Raw genomic sequence first — 21215 nt, 5'->3', positions numbered from 1 at the left:
TCTTAATCATTTGTACCGTTTTACTGATTTCCTGCTCACACTAATTTGAATAAAGATGATTGAAATCAACCATTCTTTGCTTTCAATTGTTTGTTCTGACAAGTATCTGGCTGATTAATATGATTCTTGACAAGATTGTTTATTTTTTTTTGTTAAAGCCATTCCTTATGCCAGACAGTTACATGTTAAATCTAGAGGGAGGAAATAGCAGAGGAAGAAATTTTGGCACTGTACTCCAGAAAGCCAGGCGCTGGTGAGGGGAAGAGCAATATGTTGCGCACTTGTGAGAAGTCTTCAAAGTTTTCAGTTGCTGTCCATGACCTTACACTGATTTTTTCCTGGCTGCAATGGAATCCTAACTTGTGATTCTCAAGCTGCAAGATATTGACCCTGGACTACAGTAAAGCAACAAGAGGAAAGCAGGACCTGGGCCTGTAGCTCAACATTGCCATCAGTTTTATGTTTAATTGATACTGGACAGAATGTCTAGGTATTTCACGGTGTGGGTGTCTTTTGGACTGCTGTCACGCTTTCTGCTGGCTGTAGGAGCAGCTGAATGTTCAGAGAAGCAAACACTGCTGAGACCGATCCCCAACACGGTGACACAACTAACGGAGTGCTTAATGCAGTGCACTGGGATGACGTACATCAAAAAAATGCAACTTCAGGACAATCGTAATATAAGGTTTCAAGATTCCACAGAGGGTAAGGAGCCACTCAGTAACACTGACAACTCTTCTAAAAATAACTAAACTAAATGTTGACACATAATCAGTAATGAAAGTGCTTCTCTGATGTCAATCCATCACTGCCTGACTGACATAGGCCCGTTTAATATTGCATGTTGGATGATCTGCTGTGTACAAGCCTTCATAAAATAGTTTCTCCTCCTAGGAGACCTTGGGGAATACTGTTGGTCTACAGAGCTCAAGTGCACCATTGGAGAGAGCTTTCAGCGTGCCTATGTAGTGTTGCCTGTGGATATCTCTGCAGTTGGACACGAGCAGCTGGAAGTCAGAGCCACTGCCCCCACCGCCACCACACTGCTAGCACACAACAGCCCCAACACAGTCGCAGACAGCTGTGGCCTCCGTTACGACGTCACGCGGCACTTCAGCACAGAGAGGGAGGGGACGTCGTTCTGTGTACAAGTTGTCACCCAGGAAGACAGCCTGGGGGACAAAGTTCTTAAATGTCCTCCCTATTTGGTCACCTTCTGGCAGAGAAACCCAGATCAGTCCAACCAAGAAGGTGGCAGATCTTTAACTTAAGTTAATGTCAGCTTTTATTACCAAAGTAAATGCTTGATGGGAGTCTCTGCATTCATGATACTATTGGTGGCATTCATACTGCATACATCCTCTCATTGTCAATATTCATTTTCTCTTATGGTATGGTTTTCTGTTCTTTAAGGACATTTTAGAACCAGAGTAAATGATGATCTGTCTTCAGGTTTGCTCTACGAGGCTTTTGTGTCTAGTTTTAACTGTGAAGGTGTTTGATAGCGTGTGGATATGGATCCTGTTGCGTGTATGAATCCAGCTTTATTAGAAAATCTGCAAGACGAGAGGAATGGAAAAGTTCTCAGTTAAATGAAGAATGTAAATATGAGATGTTAATGGTTGTAAGTGTTTATGGCAATGTTAAAACATTTTATTTTCCTTTTTCATCTTTATTGTGCTTGTGTGTTTGACTTTTGAGAAACATTAAGAGATATTATTGTAATAATAAAAAAACCTGTAAACAAGAAAAAACAGAAGAAGTATATACTTTTAGTATATTAAAGGATTTGGTGCATTACTGGGGATTTTTTGGAGATATACTACTATATCTGGAATACCTATATACAATAGTATATGTGTAGTGTGCATCCTGTATGTGTGTTAATAAAGACAGATTGCACCTCACCTCGGCTGTATGGCCAGAGCTCTCTTGGCCTGTTATGCTTTATTCTACTCACAAGAAATGATATGTAGTGCCACCTACTGGTTATCAGTTGGACCATTACAAGAACCAGACTGCAGTCCTTCACACCATCCAGCCTCTGGATGGCATGAGTGCTACAGGGCAGGATTGCCTGTTGAAATTGCAAAATGCGCAAAATGTGAAGCACCAAAGTGGAAATAGTTGAAACACATACTAAAATATTTGTTTTTCAATATCCAAGACGCAAGCAAAAAGCTGTGTGTCACTGACCAATCGCTGCCACCAATCATTTCCTTGAGCGCACGCTATTGATACGAGCTTTTTTGATACAGCTTTTGTTTGACTTCCCTCCATGTTCAACCTCTATAATAGTTAAACCTGACTGTCCTGAATGCATGCATTTGAGTGACCAAGAAATCTCCACACTGAAATGGTCTAAGCCCATTTTATATTATATATATTATATATTATATATGTTATATTGTATATGTTTGGATTTAGAATTAGTTTTGACAAGTCACTGAAGCCAAGCCTCTTTTAATTCTCTTTTAGTGTTGAATAATTACATTGTATCACATATTACATTATACTAAGATAACATCTCATTAGGCCCTAACTGGGTCTTAAAGTCTCATGGCTAATTCAGCTGTCTGGAGCCTCCAGTTAGGTCTAAATGAAGGAGGAGGATGTTGGTGTGATCTGCTGGAAAACAGCCAGTAGCAGCATAACATAGCCAGGGTTAGTGTCTAATAACAGACCTTACAGCCTGCGCTTAGGCCTGCATTAAATCCTACACGTGCTGGTGTCCATGCAGCAAGAACAGCAACACACACACAAGCTGATTCTCTTCAAAATTCTTCTCTGATGCACAATTTCTGCATGTTAAGCCCACATGTCTTGTTGAAATGCACCAAATGATTCATCTGTTTTCTGCTGCAGGCTAAGCTGTGAGACCTGCAGGAGACACCAGAAACCACTGCCAGCTTTGGCTATATGCCATCAAATCTGAGCTCACTCACCAAAGACCGGCACCGAGGTGGGATAGTGAGTCAGGAAACTTTAAGATCTGCTTCAGTGTTTCTGGGCAAGAGAATGAATCCCTGCCCTGCTTTTTAGCAGTAAACAGATATGGCATTACATACACAACCAATCACAAAAGAGTGTCACACATGTTTCTTAATGTTGAAATTAAAACATGAATGTTTTGTGCAGGCCATTTCATTTAAAGTACAAGTGTTCTGTTCAATTTTGTAACATATTTCTAGAGCATTTTAGTTTAAATTTGATTCAATGATTACATTTTCCAGAATTTACCCCCGGGGATCAATAAAGTACTTCTATCTATCTATCTATCTATCTATCTATCTATCTATCTATCTATCTATCTATCTATCTATCTATCTATCTATCTATCTATCTAAATTGGACATAAACCAAGAGAAAATTACTTCCATATCAGTACATATTAGTTATCAATTTGGTGGCATTTGTGACTGTAAATCTGTTCAGTTAAAAGAAACGGTAGCACTGCTGCCACTGGGGATCTTTTCTTTTGTTATCTAAAGTTGTGCTATTCAATTTAAGTTATTGAACCATATATACCCTAAATTAGAGCACTTTTGTTTTAGTTGAATAGTGCACTATGTTGATAAAAACTCATTTTTGCACCTTACTACCATTTTAAAGTTTCTTTTGTACATATTTTGGTTTCATATAAAATTCCTGCAATAAAGCTGAGATGCGATCATACAGTTGTTATTTGCTGCCACCACTAACTGATATCCTGCACTGCCACCAGTGTAAAATGTAAATGTGGAGCTGTGGTTATTTTGGTGTGTCCCCTCAATTGCTGCATCTTAATGTTACCATTTACTGTCAAATGCCCAATGACTCTGGTATTTTTCAAAGCAGACCAAGAATCAAGTCATACTGTGGTTCTAATCATTTCTTCTACTGTCATTAAAATGCAAAACACCCTTTACTTCCACTTTTAGCCTCAATTCTCAAATTTTATTGTTTTTTTCCCCCTTTTTTATCTATACCAATATAGGATCACCAATAGACAGATAAAACAAATGGAAACGCAGGACTCATAACACCACTCTGTGGTACAAACACATCCAAACAGAGATGGCTGTACCATGTCTGTCACGCAGGGGTAATAGTGTAAAGTTTGGGCAAACTGTGCTAAAGAGGAGAAAACAGTAAATAATGTAGCTCTCAGTGCACTCATGCGCTATACTTACATTGCATTTACACTTATAATAGTAACACAACTGCTTTAGAGATTCTTTTTGAAAAGCTTGTCCAGCATTGAGTGTATAAAACTGAGCCTGGTCCCCGGGTGGCTGAATAGAGTAGAACAATCCAGCAGGCACCGACAGACAGAGAGTGGACAACCCAAACACGGTTAGCACACAACTATCAAACAACAGCGGCCTGGCAGCCATTTAAATAGCAAACTATCCATCTACCCGTAAAAAATGTGACCGAGTGAGAAGGACTCCGTGGTGAGGACTGTCAGAAACAGATGACAACCAAACTTTGGTTGTCTTGAGAGGCGCACCATGGCATCTCAGCCGAGGTAGGCAGACACAGCTAGCTGCTAGCAGCTGGGCGCTAGCTTCACTAGCGTTAATTAGCTAGATACGGTTAGCCAGCTCACTAGCGGCTAAGTTAAGTTTTAGTTTTGAACTCTTTGAAAGTGTTAAACGAAGCAGAAAGGTTAGACTTTGTTTGGATGATTTGATATGTTGTTCGTGTAATGTTTATTTCAGCTCGATAAGCAGTTCGAGAGGGAGGTGGAATCAGCTGGAAAGAGCAGGCTGATGTGATTTTTACCAGCTGGTCAAAAAAGGGGGGGCTGCTATGTTTATACAGGCTACTTTGTGTAACTTTAAGTGTTGTAGTTTGCAAGCCTACTAAAAGCTCATCCGTCGTGTTTGTCTAACTTGGATTTTGGATGATAAGCGGCATAATATTGGACAAACGTGAGTGTGTGTGTGTTCCTGTCTTTTCCTCCTGTATATATACATTATATATAAAAACTGTAATGATGTGGCTTTAACTGTTCAGTTAAATGGCAGCTTGAGATTTATTTAGACCGCAAGTTTTAGACAGAGCAGTATGAGGATCGTAGCTGTCAGACAGGATCGAGCACCCTGGTTATTTATTGCAGACTAATAAAAAAGGGAGTCTTGGGGTGTTAAAATAAAGGCAATTAAAAGTTTATTTTTAGATTGGTGGCTGTGTAGTTGTTTTGGGTTGCTCATGCACGTCAAGTTATATGCTGGCAAGAGACCGATTGATCCAGCTTTTCTTTATTAGTCTCTGTTTTGCAAACTAATGACAAAGACATTTTTTCTATAAGATAAAAACACATAGAGAAAGTGTACACAAAATTGCACACAAACTTGCGTGCCATGCTCAGAAATCCGTCTACTGGGTTTGAAAGGGGAGCATCTAAAATCAGTTCAGTCGTAGCAGTGAGGAGCCTTTTAAATAACTTTGTCCTGTCTGTGCCTGTTTCTCCACTTAATGAGAATCATCACAGACGAAATATTCAACTATATGATGCATATCTTTTTAGAACAGCAATCAGTTAAGCAGTATGAAAGAAAGCTTCTGAATTTGACAGTGGACACGGTGAGAGATCCTAGACAACATGATCTCCATACTTCTGATGTTGGCACACATGAAGTCAGCATAACTGATGACAAAAGTGGACATTTGACATTAGTCTGTCAGTCAGTTGTGAAATGACATGGTAAAAAATAAAGAAGTCACCATCAAACGTTCCAAGACACCAGAGATCTTTTTTTGTCTGACAAACAGTCAAAAATCAAGGATATTCCATTTAAAATATTGAAAACTAAACAGGTCCCTTTAGCTGTGACATTTGCCACATACTGGTGTGTGTACTCACACAGGCTACTTAATAAAAACAAAAACCATATCTATATTGATTGTAATGATATTATTTTACACGTTATGCATACATAAAGAACCCTTCCCCGATCTGAAGAGATGGCAGTATGTTAAATTAAAACAAAATAGCAATAATAAGACTAAAACTAAAAACAATCACGATAAATACAAATGACACTTCCGTCTCATTCGGTGTCGTCTTTATGGTTTTTAGGCATTAAACAATATAAATTAGTAGCCAAACCTTTACTAAAGTAGGTCCTGATGGAAAATTCCTCCAATGTGGAATTCTTTAAGCGTGCCAAAATAAGACTTTTAGTTTGAAAAATTTGAAAAGGTGTTTCTGTGGGACATCACATTTCATCGTCAACTCATCAAATGACACTAGAGTGTCCTCATAGAGATCCTGTACATTAATTATGTCCATGCTGTTTTTGGCTCAGATGAGTTCACCCCATAATGGTGAAAAACATGATCCTCTAAATGTTTCTGTACCTCATGTCAGACAACAACAATGTTTCTCTTGAAAGGGTTACTTCTTCTTTTCGTAATTTCTTAAAGGGAGCTGAGTATAAAAAGCTATCTGGACTTGGTCACCCGCTTATAGGCTCACCTGTAATGACGACGACTTCTTCTTCTGTTGTCTTTTGTGGGTTATTCTGGGATATAGTCAGATTGTCATTTGTGTGCATGTTTACTCAGTTTCTGGAATTAGTTTTCTGTGATTGGTAAGTGGGTACACTCAAAGCTCTCTCATTCTGCTCGGTGAAAGGTTCTACACAGAGGGCACAAGAAACAGAAAATTGCAATTTGTTTTAAACACAGGAAACTTGCCTACCACACTAACAAGGACAGCAAGACTGCTCAAAATAATCCACACTGGTCAGCTTTTAAAACACCGTAATCTTGCATTAAATGATAAGAGCTTTATTCAATATTAGTATTAAATCACTTTGTGAGTGCCAGCTCTGACCAGTCTATGTTCCAGTCTCATCAATAATTGAATGCCTGCATTTTTTCTCATAAGTTTTTGCTACTTGCCTGTGCTGCATCACCAATGTGCACCATCACAAAATGTATGCTTCATGTTTGTTTTGGATGTCTAGTGTGTAAGTTTAATGCAGGCACAGTGTGCTGCTTTACCCCTGGGTAGTACTGATATATGGCCTGTGGTTGGGCAGTGCCAGTTTGTGCTGTACTGGCTGTTTGTCCGGTCTCTCTGCTACATTAATGAGTAAGTGCTCATCTGTTTGGCTTAGTCCCAAATCTGTGCTGCTCCACTCGTTGTCATGGAAGCATCCCATCGGGGTTGCTGAGGATGATCAACACTGTATTTTGAGAAAACTATGAAATTTCAGAATTTATACAAGTGTTTGACTCACTTTAGTAAATGTAAGTATTAAACCAGTCCTGATCCCATGTGGCCTGCTGTTGTTCCACAGTGTAATTTATTATAGTAAACAAAGTCTTTTTGGCATCATATCAGGACTAGCAGTCATGATCATCCATTTGATGTCTTCATGGGCTGCATGTCATCTTTAGGGACTAGAGAGAACAGATGTTAATGTTGTGGTGAATCCTCATGGCGTCTGTGAGTCTAATTACACTTGTCTGTAGATATAGTGGGCAGTTTCTTCTCCCATTAGACCCTGCAGCTCTGCCCCAAGGGTAGCTTTGTCTGCGATCAGTTGCCATAAAATGCAGTCTCTAAATTTTCTGGTATATTTAGCCAAAGCCAATGTTATCATAAGGATTAATCACAGTAATTCTTCTTAAGATTTCAAGTGTGTATATTTTATTTAGTGTTACAGCTGAAGTGATGCACTTGTAAATGCAATAATGATTGAAGATCTCTTTCTTTTGTAATGTTCTACAGTGTATACAATGAAGAAAGGAACCTTCTTCGCCTCCAAGCATGGGAACAGAGGAACCAAGAAACAAGCCAAGCCAAAGAACTCAACCCTGAGAATGTGCCACTATTTGGGGAACCATACAAGGTAAAGACTCATAGCTGGAGTGCTCAAATTATGACACTGTGAGTCAGTTAGATTTGGTTCAGACAATTAATGTGTCTGAATAATGTTGGATTGATGGAATTGGTTATTTTGCTTTCTGTAATAATAGTAATGAAAAAAATAAAAATGCAATGTAAATTGATGCATTATTATTGGATTAATCACATTTAGTGTCTTAATATTGATGTTATATTTTTATATTCTACTACAAAGAGCACTGTCATTTCTGCCTTGTCTTTGATTGATGACCAGTTCCTGCGTCCTTTAGGAGAATATTGAATTAATCAAGGATGACAACACTGTTATCAGCCTCTTCATTTGAATGAGATATTGCAGCCTGAGAGGCAAAAGCCAGGGCATAAAAGTAAAGTTCAGCTTGATAACTGTGAGTGCAATTGCAGTGAGGACATTATAATAATTGAAGGCAACTCAGGTGATTTTAGCAACATTTTTATAAACTCTTCTCTCGTCTGGATTTTTGCATTTGGACAGCCAGAGGACACTGTTTAGAGATTTTTTTTTAGCTGTAAATGTTGGCAGGACACAAGTGGCATGAAAAAGTGACATTGCCACTCAACTGAGGCCTCAAGACATTAGGGTCAGTGTAATTTTGTTTAAAATAAGGTTTGTAAACTGTGGTGACTGCCCTCTGCTGACATAACTAAGTGTTTGTCCCTTTTTTGCAGATAAACAAAGGGGATGAGCTTTCCAATCGAATCCAGAGGATGCTTGGAAGTTATGAAGATGTGAATAACCCCTATCCGTTTGCCAATGAGCCCTTACCCATTCCTACTCATGCAACCTTCTCACAGTCTGATCCAGGTCAGCCAAACACAGTTAACTCAACCAATCCTCCATTCTGTAGCCAGGTTCATTACATGTCCAGCCAAAGTCAGAAAGCTCCCTCTAGTAACAGTTACCCCTCACAGCCCACGAGGACGTCCACTGCCTCTTCTCCAAACCACTGTGGACATTCATCCACTTTCTCAAATGCGTCTTTCAACCACAGTCACGTCAGCCACTCAGTGCATCAACAAAAGAAGAGCGAAGCCCTCTCAGATTTCAGGGAGCGTGTCAGCCTGCCCCAGGAAATATCCCGTCAGTCTCCTGATGCTAAGCAGCTAGCCTTCCTACGTTCCAGTGACCACGATAACACTGACACGAACACTAAGGACACCTTGGATAAACATCAGCCGCAAGTGTCCACAGATCACCCCTCTGAGTCTGTCTGTTTAAACCTCAAACAGTCCCCCAAAGATGCATCTCTGCCTCAAGCCAACAAGGGCAACACACTACCTTCCCAGACCTTCCCTTTACTCCTGTCGTCCAAGCAACCCAGCGTAGTCGTGACCCAGAAGCCAACAGCGTATGTGCGGCCCATGGATGGTCAGGACCAGGTGGTCAGCGAGTCACCTGAGCTGAAGCCTTCACCAGAGCCATATGTTCCTCTACAGGAGTTAATTAACAAATCTGACCTGGGCAAGACGAAGACACTGCCACAATTTTTGGAGGTGAGTGTTGTCTTTTATATAATTGTCTTTTCTATAATAAAATGGCAAGGTAGCTTCCATTCTTTATGCTAATGGTAAAGAATGGAAACAGGAGGATACCAGTAGCCTGACTAGAATTAGTCCTCCATATATAATGTGTTAATAAGTGAGCTTCAGAAATGCTGGTGGATGGATTTTGTTACCTTTGAACAGAACCAGGCTAGTTGTTTCCCTGTCTCCAGTTTTAATGCTAAGCTAAGCTGTAGCTTCATATTAAGCGTTCTGATTAGCATTGATCTTCTCACCCAGCTCTCAGCAAGAAAGCGAATAAGTGTGACTTCCAAAATATTGAACGATTCCCAAAGTAGCAACAGTAGTAGTTGTAGCAGAGCTGAAACGCCTTTTCCAGGCCAGCAGCCTGTAATATTCATTACTACACACGTGAGTCTGATTTCTGAATTCAATTCTTTTATTTTTGGTGATGAACCTGGAAGTGCCAGTTAAATGATTTAGCCATTTTATGTATATATTTTCCTCTTTAGAAACCTAGCTATTGTTATATATACCACTGAATCTCTTGTTTGATGCTTCCAGGTATTGTGGGTGAGATGATGGGACATGGGAAGTTTTATTTCTCAGCATTATTCTCTGGCCTTTGAATATACTGTACCATGAGCTAAGGATTGTGTTTCTGCTGATCTCAGGATGTTCTGTGAAACCTCTTCATAGTTTTGATATTCTTGCTTGACTGTTCAGGCGTTTAACAAGGTCTTGGACTTGCTTTGTTGCTGAGAATTTGGCTGAACTCCAGTTCAACTCTATTCATCTGTTCTCTATCTCACACACACACACACACACACACACACACACACACACACACACACACACACACACACACACACAGAACCAATGCACCTGCACTACTCCACACTTCCCCCTTATCCTCCTGCAGCAGGACAGCAGTGCTGAATATGCTGCTGTTTTCACTGCTGGGACTAATACAGTGCACATCTAGGCAGTTACTCATTCCCCTCTGCAATAAGCCCTATATAAAACACTTTAGGTTGGATATACAGTATTATGAAATGTTCCTTTTAAACCATTAAAGGGTAACTACGGTCCTATTGTGACATATTTTGAGTGAATGACTAATTGGTACAAAAGGTTTTGGAAGTGGTCCAGTGAGTCACCTCGGCCTACAGGTGCAACGGCTGCAACAAAATCCTTTGGGCCAACTGCACTCCACGTATGTCCACTAAAAGTCTCAGGGAAACATAATGACATGTCAGAAAATGCAGTTTCTCTCTTTCTGTGTGTGTGTGTGTGTGTGTGTGTGTGTGTGTGTGTGTGTGTGTGTGTCCTCAGCTGCCTCTGATAACTTCACCCCTGGGCTCAGCAGAACAATAAATGAGCTTTGTCACCAACTTGCATAACAGCTCTGGGGGCCCATTCACTCTGACCTTATCTCAAACACTGTCCATTCAGAAGGAAAAACTGAAAGACGGGCCTGAAAACAAACTGAAATGCAGCCTGTTGACTCATTCACACACACAGTGTTTATCTGATGTCGTGGTCGCCTACGTTGCTGCCTGATACGGGGTATTGTGTCAGTCATGTAGGGTTTGAGGCTCTAGTTAGTGGTGATGTAGTAATGGAGTGCATTGTATTGATAAATATATGTATTGCTCGGTTTACCCCAATTTTATATACAAAGTATCTATGTTCACATATAAGGTGTAGGATTTTTTAAATCAGTCTGTTCTTTTTCTCTTCTCAGGGTGGAGACTGTTCTGCCTTGTAATGCAAAGACCAAGTGGGCTTTTCCAGTATATTCCACTAAAAATAATTTGTCTCAACATTTGTTAATCTGGTGTTCTGGGGAAGGTTTTTGTGGCGATTAAATGAAAAATGTGTTAAAAGGACATTTGTTGAGCTTTTAGTCTGTAAAACAATTCAGCTATTTAATTGTGACATGAACTTTCCATGCTGCAGTAAAATCAAATTGCTGCCATAGTTCTACCCCCAACTTGTGAGTGGAAGTTGTTTTTCACTTTAGCATGAGCAAGGTGTCTCCGTTTGTTTAAAACTACACTTTTGGCATTTTAAGTCTTCCATATAGTAATGTTCTGCTACACTGAACATATTTTCTGTTCCCCACAAGTTATTTCGCCATAGAATTTGCCACACTGCAGATTTTAAGGTAAATAACAGCTGGCAATGCCCCCGTTAGGGATAGATATGCTTTTAAGGGGGTGACATATGGTTACATTGAGTGCATGCGGCACATCAACAATAAGGAATGAATAGTCTGAGATGTAAATGGCGGCAGGATTAAAGCAGAGTTAATGTTTTGTTTTTCAAAACATTGGTCTGTCAAATTCAAGAAATGATCTGCCCTGTAAAACATTAGCCCTAAAACAAATCTTTCAGTGTTTGGTCTGTGGAGTTATAATATGGTGCATACAGCTTTTCACTGCCTCATACTCAGAAGGATTCCTTTCCTCCTACAGACAAGGACAAATGAAGTTCAGTGTGTCGAGGACATCTTGAAGGTAAGCTGTTTACATTCTGGTTTGTAGTTGGTTATTGTCTTTTATGATTATAGTAATTATGATCAGATCTTATATCCTGGGTGTATCAGAATGGACTCATCTGTTAAGATGCAGGGGATTGGTGGACTTTTTCTTACTAAGTTTGTTTATAGTATCTCCTGTTTCTGGCCATTTTCTGCTCATGGTGAGATGCTGTAGCTGTAACAAAATTTGACTGCTCAGAGGAACAAACATGCATGTTTGTAGTTACTTCACAACCCTGTAAACTTCCTTAATTGCCTTTGGCTATTTGGCTTTCTTGCAATAGCCTTTATCTCTGCGTCTGTGTTTTTTTTTTTTTAATGATTTCCAGAGATCAGTATGTTGGTGGCTTATCTGTGCTGGGAAATGAATGAAATGAAATGTATGAATGTTCAGTAATGTGAGACTTCAAAGTAACATTTTTATTTCTCAGTTATTTCCTATGGCACTCAAAGACACTTTGACAGTGTCGTGCCCTGAACCTTTTCTTGATCTTTGCTGACAACATCAGCACCTACGTGGTCTTTGTCTGTTGCAGTTCATTCAAGATACTCTAAGTCTGCAGCAGTGAGAGTGTAACTGCGTGCATTAATGTTTATTCTGTATAGAGTGCCACTCTTTTTCTCTAGTTGAGCCAAGTCGATAGGCTCCTAACACATCCCACTCATTTTTTTTTCCCACCACAGGAAATGACCCACTCATGGCCCCCGCTCCTGACAGCTATACACACACCCAGCACAGGTGAACCCTCCAAGTCCCCGTTCCCAGCCAAGGTAAGAGTTTAATGGTTGAAAATGATTGAAATATGGTTTTTATGCTCACTGCCACTGCCCATGTGTAGATAGGAGGAGGGGTCTTAGTTGCAGTAATCCTGTATCTTCACAAGGACGGCATCCTTGTAATTCACCAAAAAAGTTTTCCAATGTTTTTTAAAACTGGTGTTTCTGCTGACCCCTTAACCCTAATTAGAAGTGATTCATTGCTGATTTTACTGCTGCTAAAGCTCTTGGACGATCAAAATGACAGGATTATAAAGTTACAACAAGTAAGACCTTATGTTAAGTCTAGTTAGTTAAAGAATGATGTGCACATACAGCATTTATCACACAAGTTATCAACCAAGTGTAAATGCAAATGTACAAATCCAAATAAAAGAAATGTACGACCAAGATTAAAGCTTGCTTGTTTTTTGTGTTAACAGGAAGCAGAGCACGTCTCTTCATGTCCAGGACAAAGTGAGTAATGAGTGAATGAAGCTGAGGACAGAACAGAAGAATGAACACCATGATAAAGAATAGTGAGGCAGAAATTATGTAGCTGTATCGTGGAAAATCAACACAACCGTTACATCTCCTCTTCTTTTCTCTTCGTCCAATGTTATAGGTTATTATTAGTTTAAAAAAAAAAAAAAAAGATTAGCTATAGTGCATGGGTGTGAATATTAGTATGTCTTTACTAAGACATGCACCTGCGTTGTTTCTTTTGTTGGACTGATGTTTCTTTTCTCTGTCGTGTCTTTCCAGAAAACTGTAACTCCTCTCCTGCAGATCCACCCCAGCTCATCCAGCGCGGCTCCTCATCGTAAGTTGCTTATCAAAAAGATGTTTTATTTGTGCTGTAATTTCAATATGACACTCAGCTGAACTGTCAGCTTGAGGACTCAAAAGAGAATCATTGCTGTCACGCAGTTAAAATCAAAGCAGTTTCTTAATCAGACATCATCATCAACCCTTCACCAGGATTTCTGTCGGTGACATAACAAAGCTTTACAGGCTGTTTTCAACCAGCCATTCAAAACCAGCTGGGTTCAGTTTGCTGTGAATTAAACTTGGTCACACCCACCATCAGTTCACATCAAAGAAGCATTTTATAAACCCTGCAATCAGAAGACATTGCAGCTCAAAGATACTATTTAATTAATGTCGTCAGGGCTGCTGATGATTATTTTCATCAAATAGTCATCATAAAATGCAGGAAAACTTGAAAAATGACAGTAAGTCAATTGTCAAAAATGTGCAGGATTAGTTTTCTGTCAATCAGCTGACCGACTTTTTGTTGTAGCTCTAATTCAGAAAAACAAAAACCAAATAAATCATTTCTCCCTTCAGTTTCTTCCTCATAAATGATATATATTGTTTGCTAAACACACTGTTAACAGCGCAGCCTGGGAATGTGGGCCACAATGATTATTTAATTATCACTGTAACACTGCTATGTTATATTATTGTGGTGTTTGTTTGTGTGTGTGTGTGTGTGTGTGTGTGCGCGCGCGCGTGCATGCTGTAGTTCATTTGAGGCAGCACATTCCAGAGGGATAGAGTCCGCCAGCACCAGCGACTCAGAGAGTAGCTCGAGATCAGAGTCAGACAGCGAAAGCACCACTGAGGAGACACCCCAACCCCCAGCGAACAAATCAGTTAAAACGGAGGTAAATTGCTGCACACATATTGATGTATGCTGATGAATAAAGGACACATAAACATCCGTTCTAAAAATCACGTTTGGGTCTTTTTCTAGCCGGATGCTCCAGCAGTGGCCCATGGTGATTGGCAGTTGGGGAACTGGATCAGGTCCAGCCAGCAGTACTCCAGCACTGAAAGTCAAAGTGTTGCACGTGCCTCTAAGAGCCCCACTCAAAGCTCCAAGCCCCCCAGTGTAGAAGTGGTCGACCCCACCAGGGATTCCAAACCTCAGCTGTCTTCTCACCAGAAGGAGTTCACTGATACCCTTTGCTCTCAGGACAACTACAACCAGCAAAGTAGCCAAAAATCCCCTTCTGCTGATTTGAAAAGCTGTAGCATTTCCAGGAAACTTTCATGCAACACCCACTCCTCAAAACCAACAAAGTCGGGCTGCCCAGATCACAGTGAGACAGCACTCGGCGTGAAGTGTGAGGAAGTTGTAGCTGCGCGAGAGAAAGACCCCTGTTTCACAGATAGACCCAAAGTAAAGACGAAAACGGGACCTAGCAAGAAAAACAAGGACAGCAGTGACACTGTAAGAGACAGTAAAAGGACTTCTAAACACACATCACTTGACAAGCGGAAGGCTGGACCTGAAGCCACGCTGGTCCAGTGTGCTCATTGTCCATCGTGCGGCGTGCATTATCCTAACCCCTGCTCCTGCCCTCCTGTCCCACCAGTCAGAATCAGTTGTAGCAAACAAAAGTCAGAGACTGTCTGCCAGAAGGGCGCCAAGATCCCTCACAAAACAACCCACAAACACTCAGAGAAGACTGGGCATGCAGCAAAGAGTTCTGTGCTCCCCCACAGGGCTCCTAGATCCCTGCTTGTGAAGATTGATCTAAGCCTGCTCTCAAGAATCCCCCAGACCTCTGGAAAGCATCAAGAGATGCCCAGCAATGCAGAGAGATCAGCACTGGTCACAGAGCAAGATGGAGCGGGCAGTTATGTCTCTACAGCACACAAACTCACCAAAACCAGCAAAAAGAGCATACCTCAAAATGTGAGACATATGAGGAGGCTGTGGGGCTGTTCTAGTTAGCGTACACGTAGAGAATAACAGCCCATTTTTATTTTAATGTTTGATTTGCTGTCTTCTAGGTTGAGGTAGACAGTAAAACTGTTCCCAGGAAGAAACCGAGGCTGGAAACCACGAATACATCAGCATCTCGTGCGTCTATCAAACTGGAGTAGGTCCCCTAAATTAGAGGCATCTCATACTTGTTTTTATCAAAAGTAACTAACATTTTTAAAATATTCCTTTCATTGCCGGTGTATTGTACAAGCCCTCTGATCCTGTCTCCCACAGAAGTTCCTGCAATTCAACAGAGGGCCGGGAGCGAAAGAAGGCCAAGAATAAAAAAGTGGTTCCTTTGCAGCAGCCTCTTACAACCAAAGAGACTGTGAAAGACTCAAAGATACACAAATGCAGTTCTGGGGAGACCCAGGAGACCAATAAGGAGGCTGTTAAGAGCAAAGAGGCACGCAAGCACAAGAAGAGCAGTGGAAAGCACCCAGAGCACCCTCACTTTGAAAAGGTGACCATCTAGAGATAGAAGCGCTCGGCTCATGTTTATGAAGTGTCTCATAGTTAAAGTGATGATGGGCATTTTAATTCATTATTACCTGAACATTTTAACCAAACGTAACTTTCAAACTTAATCCAAATGTCTGCCCTGCATTCCCAGCAGAAGAAGAGCAGCCTCGCCGTCCCGTCGTCTTCACAGCCCACAAGGGACGCTTTGACCATCAGACCCCGACTCAGATTTGACAACAGGTAAAAATCCTTTCTGGAGAGCTGCTGTTTGAAAATACTGTTCTTTCATTTGTCACATCCCCTAAAAACCTGCCTGTGTATGGAGCTAGCCAAGGGAAAGTAAATTCACAGAAGGGAGACAGTTACCTACACAGTGTTTGTTGGTTTCAGCAGTGTACCAGAACCATGGAACAACAAGTTTGACGCCTCCGGCATAACAGGAAAAAACTCATTATTCTCAAGACTGAAGACAGTCTGATGTTGGATGCTCATGTGACCTTTACATGGTTACATGTACTAAAAAGTGGGTGACCTGAAAAAATCAGGTCCTGTCAGTAATGGGCAAGTGACATCTTAATAAGGACATGTACATATTTTTAGATCTCCTCCTGTTTATCACTGTCCACTAGTTAATTATTCATTGTTTGTATTGTATAAAGAATATCTTATCATTGCTGAGAATCCTCATTAAGTGCAAGTCAGTAAGTTTGAAGAAAACAGAACAACATCTCTGATTTAAAATCAAAGGAAATCTAATAAAGCGTGTTTCACTCACAGGCAGTATCCGGTGAAGCATTACATAAAGGAGGCCAAAAAACTGAAGCACAAAGCGGATGCTGAGGTACTTTTTTTTTTTTATTGGTCTGAGTTGATTTATATTGTACTGTTTATAGTGTATATTACACTCTGTATTTATTTACCTGCAACACACAATATTTTGCTTATTTGTTTGTATTCATGGTGGTGGTCACTTCTATAATATTGTAACACCAGAATGGATGTATGGATTGTATGTTACACTACTCACAAAAAGTTAGGGATATTCGACTTTCAGGTGAAATATATGGAAAATGTAAAAAGTGAATGCTACAGTGATATTATGTAATGGTAATTTTATTCATCTTAAACAATTTATTGAAAGAAAATCTACCAACAGTGGTAGGTATACCACAACAAAATATTTTCAGTGTCTCAATAAATTGGGATGTGGCCAAAGGACGTCCACTCCTCTCCTTTCTGTGACTCTTCCAGTCTCTGTATCACTGTTCCAACCTCCTGATGACACTCTGTGACCCTCTAAGCTCAGTGAACACCTCCGTCTGAGGACTTCCTGTTTGAAGCCTCCAGTGTTGAGGTGCTGCTGATCAATTGTTAGGTGTCGTCTTGGTCTCATGATGTCAGAATGTGAACAGCATGATGAGGAGGACTGTTTAAATACCAATTCTAACTGAAGCAGGAAATGTTTTGGTGGATTCATGGATCAAACCTGTTGTGAATGTTGCTGTTAAGCTTCTTGTTAGAGAACAGCAGCTGGTGCAGAAAGTACTGAAACACTGAACAGTTGGACATGTGCATTCAAAGGTTTAGAGAAGGTCACACTAAGTTCACCTGGAAAGATTAGAATGTATTTTAGTTTCATCCTGAAATTTCACCTGAAAGCTGAATATCCCTAACTTTTTGTGAGTAGTGTATATGTGATGTTATGTATGTATGTTTTACCCTCTTCTTCCCTCTCTTTCTGTAGTCAGATAAGCTGAGTAAAGCTTTCAACTACCTGGATGCGGCCATGTACTTCGTGGAGAGTGGCATTGCCATGGAAAAAGATCCACAGATTTCAGTGTCTTCCTACACGATGTTTGCAGAGACTGTGGAGCTGCTCAAGTACGAACCCACTTTTGTCAAGCGTTCTGTGCACTATGACTTTCTTTTTGTAATTGTTAGTTTGCTTGTTTGCAAAGCCATACTGTGCAGGGCAGACATCTGCAACCCTGTCATCGTCACAGACATTGAAATGTATTTTCTATATCTAAGTTAAAGTTCAAGCTATAACATGAAGGTTTTGGCTCCATAACTGAATTTGTTTCATGCATTAGTTTTACCGCAACGTTCTCCACTCTCACAGGTTTGTACTGAAACTTAAAAACTCAGTGGACCCCTCTGCTCCCCCCTCAGAAAAGGACTTTTTAGCTTTATGGTAAGGTGTAGATGAAACTTCATGTTCTCCACACACCTCTTCTTAGATGTTACTCCTGGTTATGGTTGATCTCCTGCTCTAGCTTTATTTCTGTTTTTAATCTGGCCACTGTTATTGTTTTGGTTCCAGGCAGATTTGGGTGACTTTCTTTCAGTTTGAACCCTCATTTATGTCAGAAGGGCATTGATTTTAACTCCATTGTCACTGTGGAGGCAGTGAAAAGTAGATAAATATTAGAAATACCATCTCTGCAAGTTAGATGTGCAGCATTCATTTAAACACATACATTTTTATGTCTATTATTTCATTATAATTTAGATTAGATTTCTAATATAAAGTCAGCGTCACTGCTGAAATCTTTGAACAGAAGCAATCAGCCCATCTCTGAAAATGACAAAATGCAGCACATTGAAAGCAGGTGGAAAATTTTAAATATGAAATTAAAATAACTAATAAAATAGCGTTTGTCAAAGCTGACAATAAACGAATGGCCCTGACTGTAAAACACAGATATATATTTTAACATTAGACTGGCTGGCTAACGTTGTAGCTGTAAAGCATTTGTACTATCTTGAAATCGTCATTAATTTTGGTAAATTGAGGCCACACATCTAAGCGTCTTTGCCTTGTTGCTTAAACTCGATAAGCTGTTTTTGTCTAGTCTCTGTTTTCTTGTATCAATTGTGTGAATTCTGAATAATCCAGTAATATTTAATTTTGCCTTGTAGTTTGAAGTGCCAGTCTCTCCTGCAGATGGCCATGTTTCGTCACAAACACAAAACTGCACTCAAATATTCAAAGACGCTCACTGATCACTTTAATGTAAGTGTTGAGACATTACCATAGCCCCTGTCAGGGTTTTACTTTTCTGATTATTTAAGTAAAATGTAATTTTGCTAATTAAATCTGGACCTCTTTCAGAGCTCTGCTCAGAAAAGTCACGATCCGTCTGTCTTCACATCAAAGTAAGTCCTCCAGTTTGCATGTTCCATTCACAGTCTGCACTAAGCTGTCGGGTGTAGCTCACACACAAGTCTGCATCTTGTTACCCGTGTCCTTGTAGAGTCACAGACACCCCGTCCCCCATGCCCAACATGCCGTCTCCAGCCAACTCATCCACCAGCTCGGGTCCCGGCTCCAACCACAGTGGCAGCGGATCGGCTGTGGACCCCGCCGGGGCCTCTGTGGTTCTTCCTAAGGCCATTGAACAAGTGGCGTTCACCTACGTCAACATCACCACGTTATGTTTGAGCGCACATGACATCTGGGAGCAGGCCAAGGAGCTGGCGCAAAAAGGCAGCGGTAAGAAGGGATAGAAAAGTCTTAGCAAACTAACTCATCCCCTTGGTGTGCCTGACATTACTGAAAGGATCAGAGACGCTCCTCCTTTTTATTTAACCAGAACCAGATGTTAAAGTGCTCGGTTGAAAGCCGCCAGACTCCATTGACAAAAGCAGGTAGTTGGTTAGTTAGTTATGTTGTGTGACTTTGGTGTTTTAAGGGTTCGTTTGGATCCAACACAATATTTGTGTCTGCGAGGTAAAATGCCGAATGGTGAGTTTTAATTGTGAGTTCTGGTTAAACAAAAAGGGATGTCTATCTGTCGGGATCCTTTCTATCATGTTCTCAGACACTTACGTGGTAAAAACAAGCACTTTTAGTGGACATTAATAGTTAAGTGCAGCTAGTGTTGTGTCAGTGTGTAAGTACTGCTAATGGTTGTCATTTAAATGTTTTTAATATTTCTATATGTTGTAGGTATGCTGGCAGAGCTGGACACAGTTATGGGCCCACTGAGCCTGACGTCAAGTATGAGCTCAATGGTCCGTTACACGAGACAAGGTGTCCACTGGCTGAGGCTGGACAGCCAGAAGGTAAAATGACCAACAGCCTGCTCCTGTTCCTGAATACCTACAAACCCTTCGAGCTGCCTGTCACTACTAAAGTCTGTCAGTCACTAAACTCTGATACCGACCTGAGGTGTCCCTCAGGTGTGCGCCAGTCATCCTTTTCTGTACTTAACATGGGCATAAACTCATCTCATCAGGAGGGAAGACACCGATGTCTTCTTGTGTGCATCCTCAAGCGCACCACACCTATCACTGCACTTGTTATTCATCATCGTCTCCCACTTTGGTGTGTGTCTCTCTCTCTCTCTCTCTCTCTCTCTCTCTTCCTCGCTCTTCCTCTCTGGCACTTTTATGGACATTGGATACATCTGCTGTAGTCCACATTTTTCATGTCTTGCTCCTGGCTCGTACTTTCCTGGTGGAAGCACCTTTAGATAAAACCAAAAGTACCTTTTTGTGGATCCACTGATTTGATGCAGCCTTATCACGTGGTCGTTGTGCAAGTACTCACACAGATCTTGTTTATTTTCACAACTTTTGCTATTATTGTTACTATCATGGCAGCTAACAGGCATTAATCAGCAGACCCTGAACCGTAAAGTTAAAGGCACTTAAATTACACTTTCTATTGTTGCTAATTGGTTTTTCTTTCTTATGAGATTCAATTTCCATGTTTCAGTCTGAAATATTGGTTTGATCTGGTTTCAGGGATTTTTTTTTTAATTCTGCATTTTATTTCTCCCACAAATCAGGCAGGATCACCCATGAGAATTCAGCCATGCATGTCACACAGGCATGAAATCATTGCTTATAACGTGTGTACTGGTGACACGGTCTAAATTTGACTACATATGAAGTAGATTTGACAATCTCCCCATATTTGACTTGGGTTGACTGCCAAAGAATCATGAGTGCGCTGGATAACGATATCAAATCAGTAATCAGTTGATTTATTTTAGCTAATCCCTTGCTGGCATCTGTATTTTCAGCTTTTCAAACCTATGTTACCAGATATCCACAAACTCTGGTTAGACTGAAACACGCTTCTTGTGTATTTAAAAGGTTAAATTAAAAAAACAAAATAACGTGCTAACATGAATTGTATTCCGAGAGGACAAATGTCTAGTTGACTGTAGATTGAATCATGTGTAGATAATTGAGAGTGTGGCCCAACAATCCACATGAATAATGAGATAAGGAGACGGGAAGTAGGGAAGGTTTTAATGTTTCAGGGGACGTTT

The 21215-nt window shown here is 40.5% G+C and overlaps 1 protein-coding gene across 2 annotated transcripts; it reads left to right on the top strand.

Moving 5' to 3' along the window:
• Positions 1-4331: 4331 nt before the first annotated feature.
• On the top strand, positions 4332-20469 carry aff1 (AF4/FMR2 family, member 1). 2 transcript variants are annotated; one of them, XM_070850431.1, is made up of 19 exons: positions 4332-4510; positions 7730-7850; positions 8555-9379; positions 11869-11910; positions 12618-12704; positions 13133-13166; positions 13455-13512; positions 14218-14359; positions 14449-15396; positions 15495-15583; positions 15703-15931; positions 16085-16170; positions 16708-16771; positions 17675-17811; positions 18053-18124; positions 18853-18946; positions 19046-19089; positions 19188-19426; positions 19883-20469. In XM_070850431.1, exons 1-19 carry the CDS (start codon positions 4494-4496, stop codon positions 20005-20007), a joined length of 3453 nt encoding a protein of 1150 aa, XP_070706532.1. In that variant the 5' UTR covers positions 4332-4493; the 3' UTR covers positions 20008-20469. The 2 variants fall into 2 exon arrangements, with proteins under 2 accessions (XP_070706532.1, XP_070706531.1); XM_070850430.1 differs by having other exon boundaries at positions 16082-16170.
• Positions 20470-21215: the final 746 nt, after the last annotated feature.

Source organism: Pempheris klunzingeri, chromosome 19, assembly GCF_042242105.1.
Source record: "Pempheris klunzingeri isolate RE-2024b chromosome 19, fPemKlu1.hap1, whole genome shotgun sequence".
Taxonomy (NCBI): Eukaryota; Metazoa; Chordata; class Actinopteri; order Acropomatiformes; family Pempheridae; genus Pempheris; species Pempheris klunzingeri.
Note: the sequence above shows the minus strand (reverse complement) of the source record. Positions and strands in the feature narration are given on the sequence as shown.

Bases quoted from the DNA above. Each gene is read 5' to 3' on its own strand.
- aff1 (XM_070850430.1), top strand. The intron at 11,911-12,617 runs GTAAGCTGTTTA...TTCCCACCACAG, and splicing joins GTGTCGAGGACATCTTGAAG to GAAATGACCCACTCATGGCC. The intron at 19,090-19,187 runs GTAAGTCCTCCA...GTGTCCTTGTAG, and splicing joins CCGTCTGTCTTCACATCAAA to AGTCACAGACACCCCGTCCC.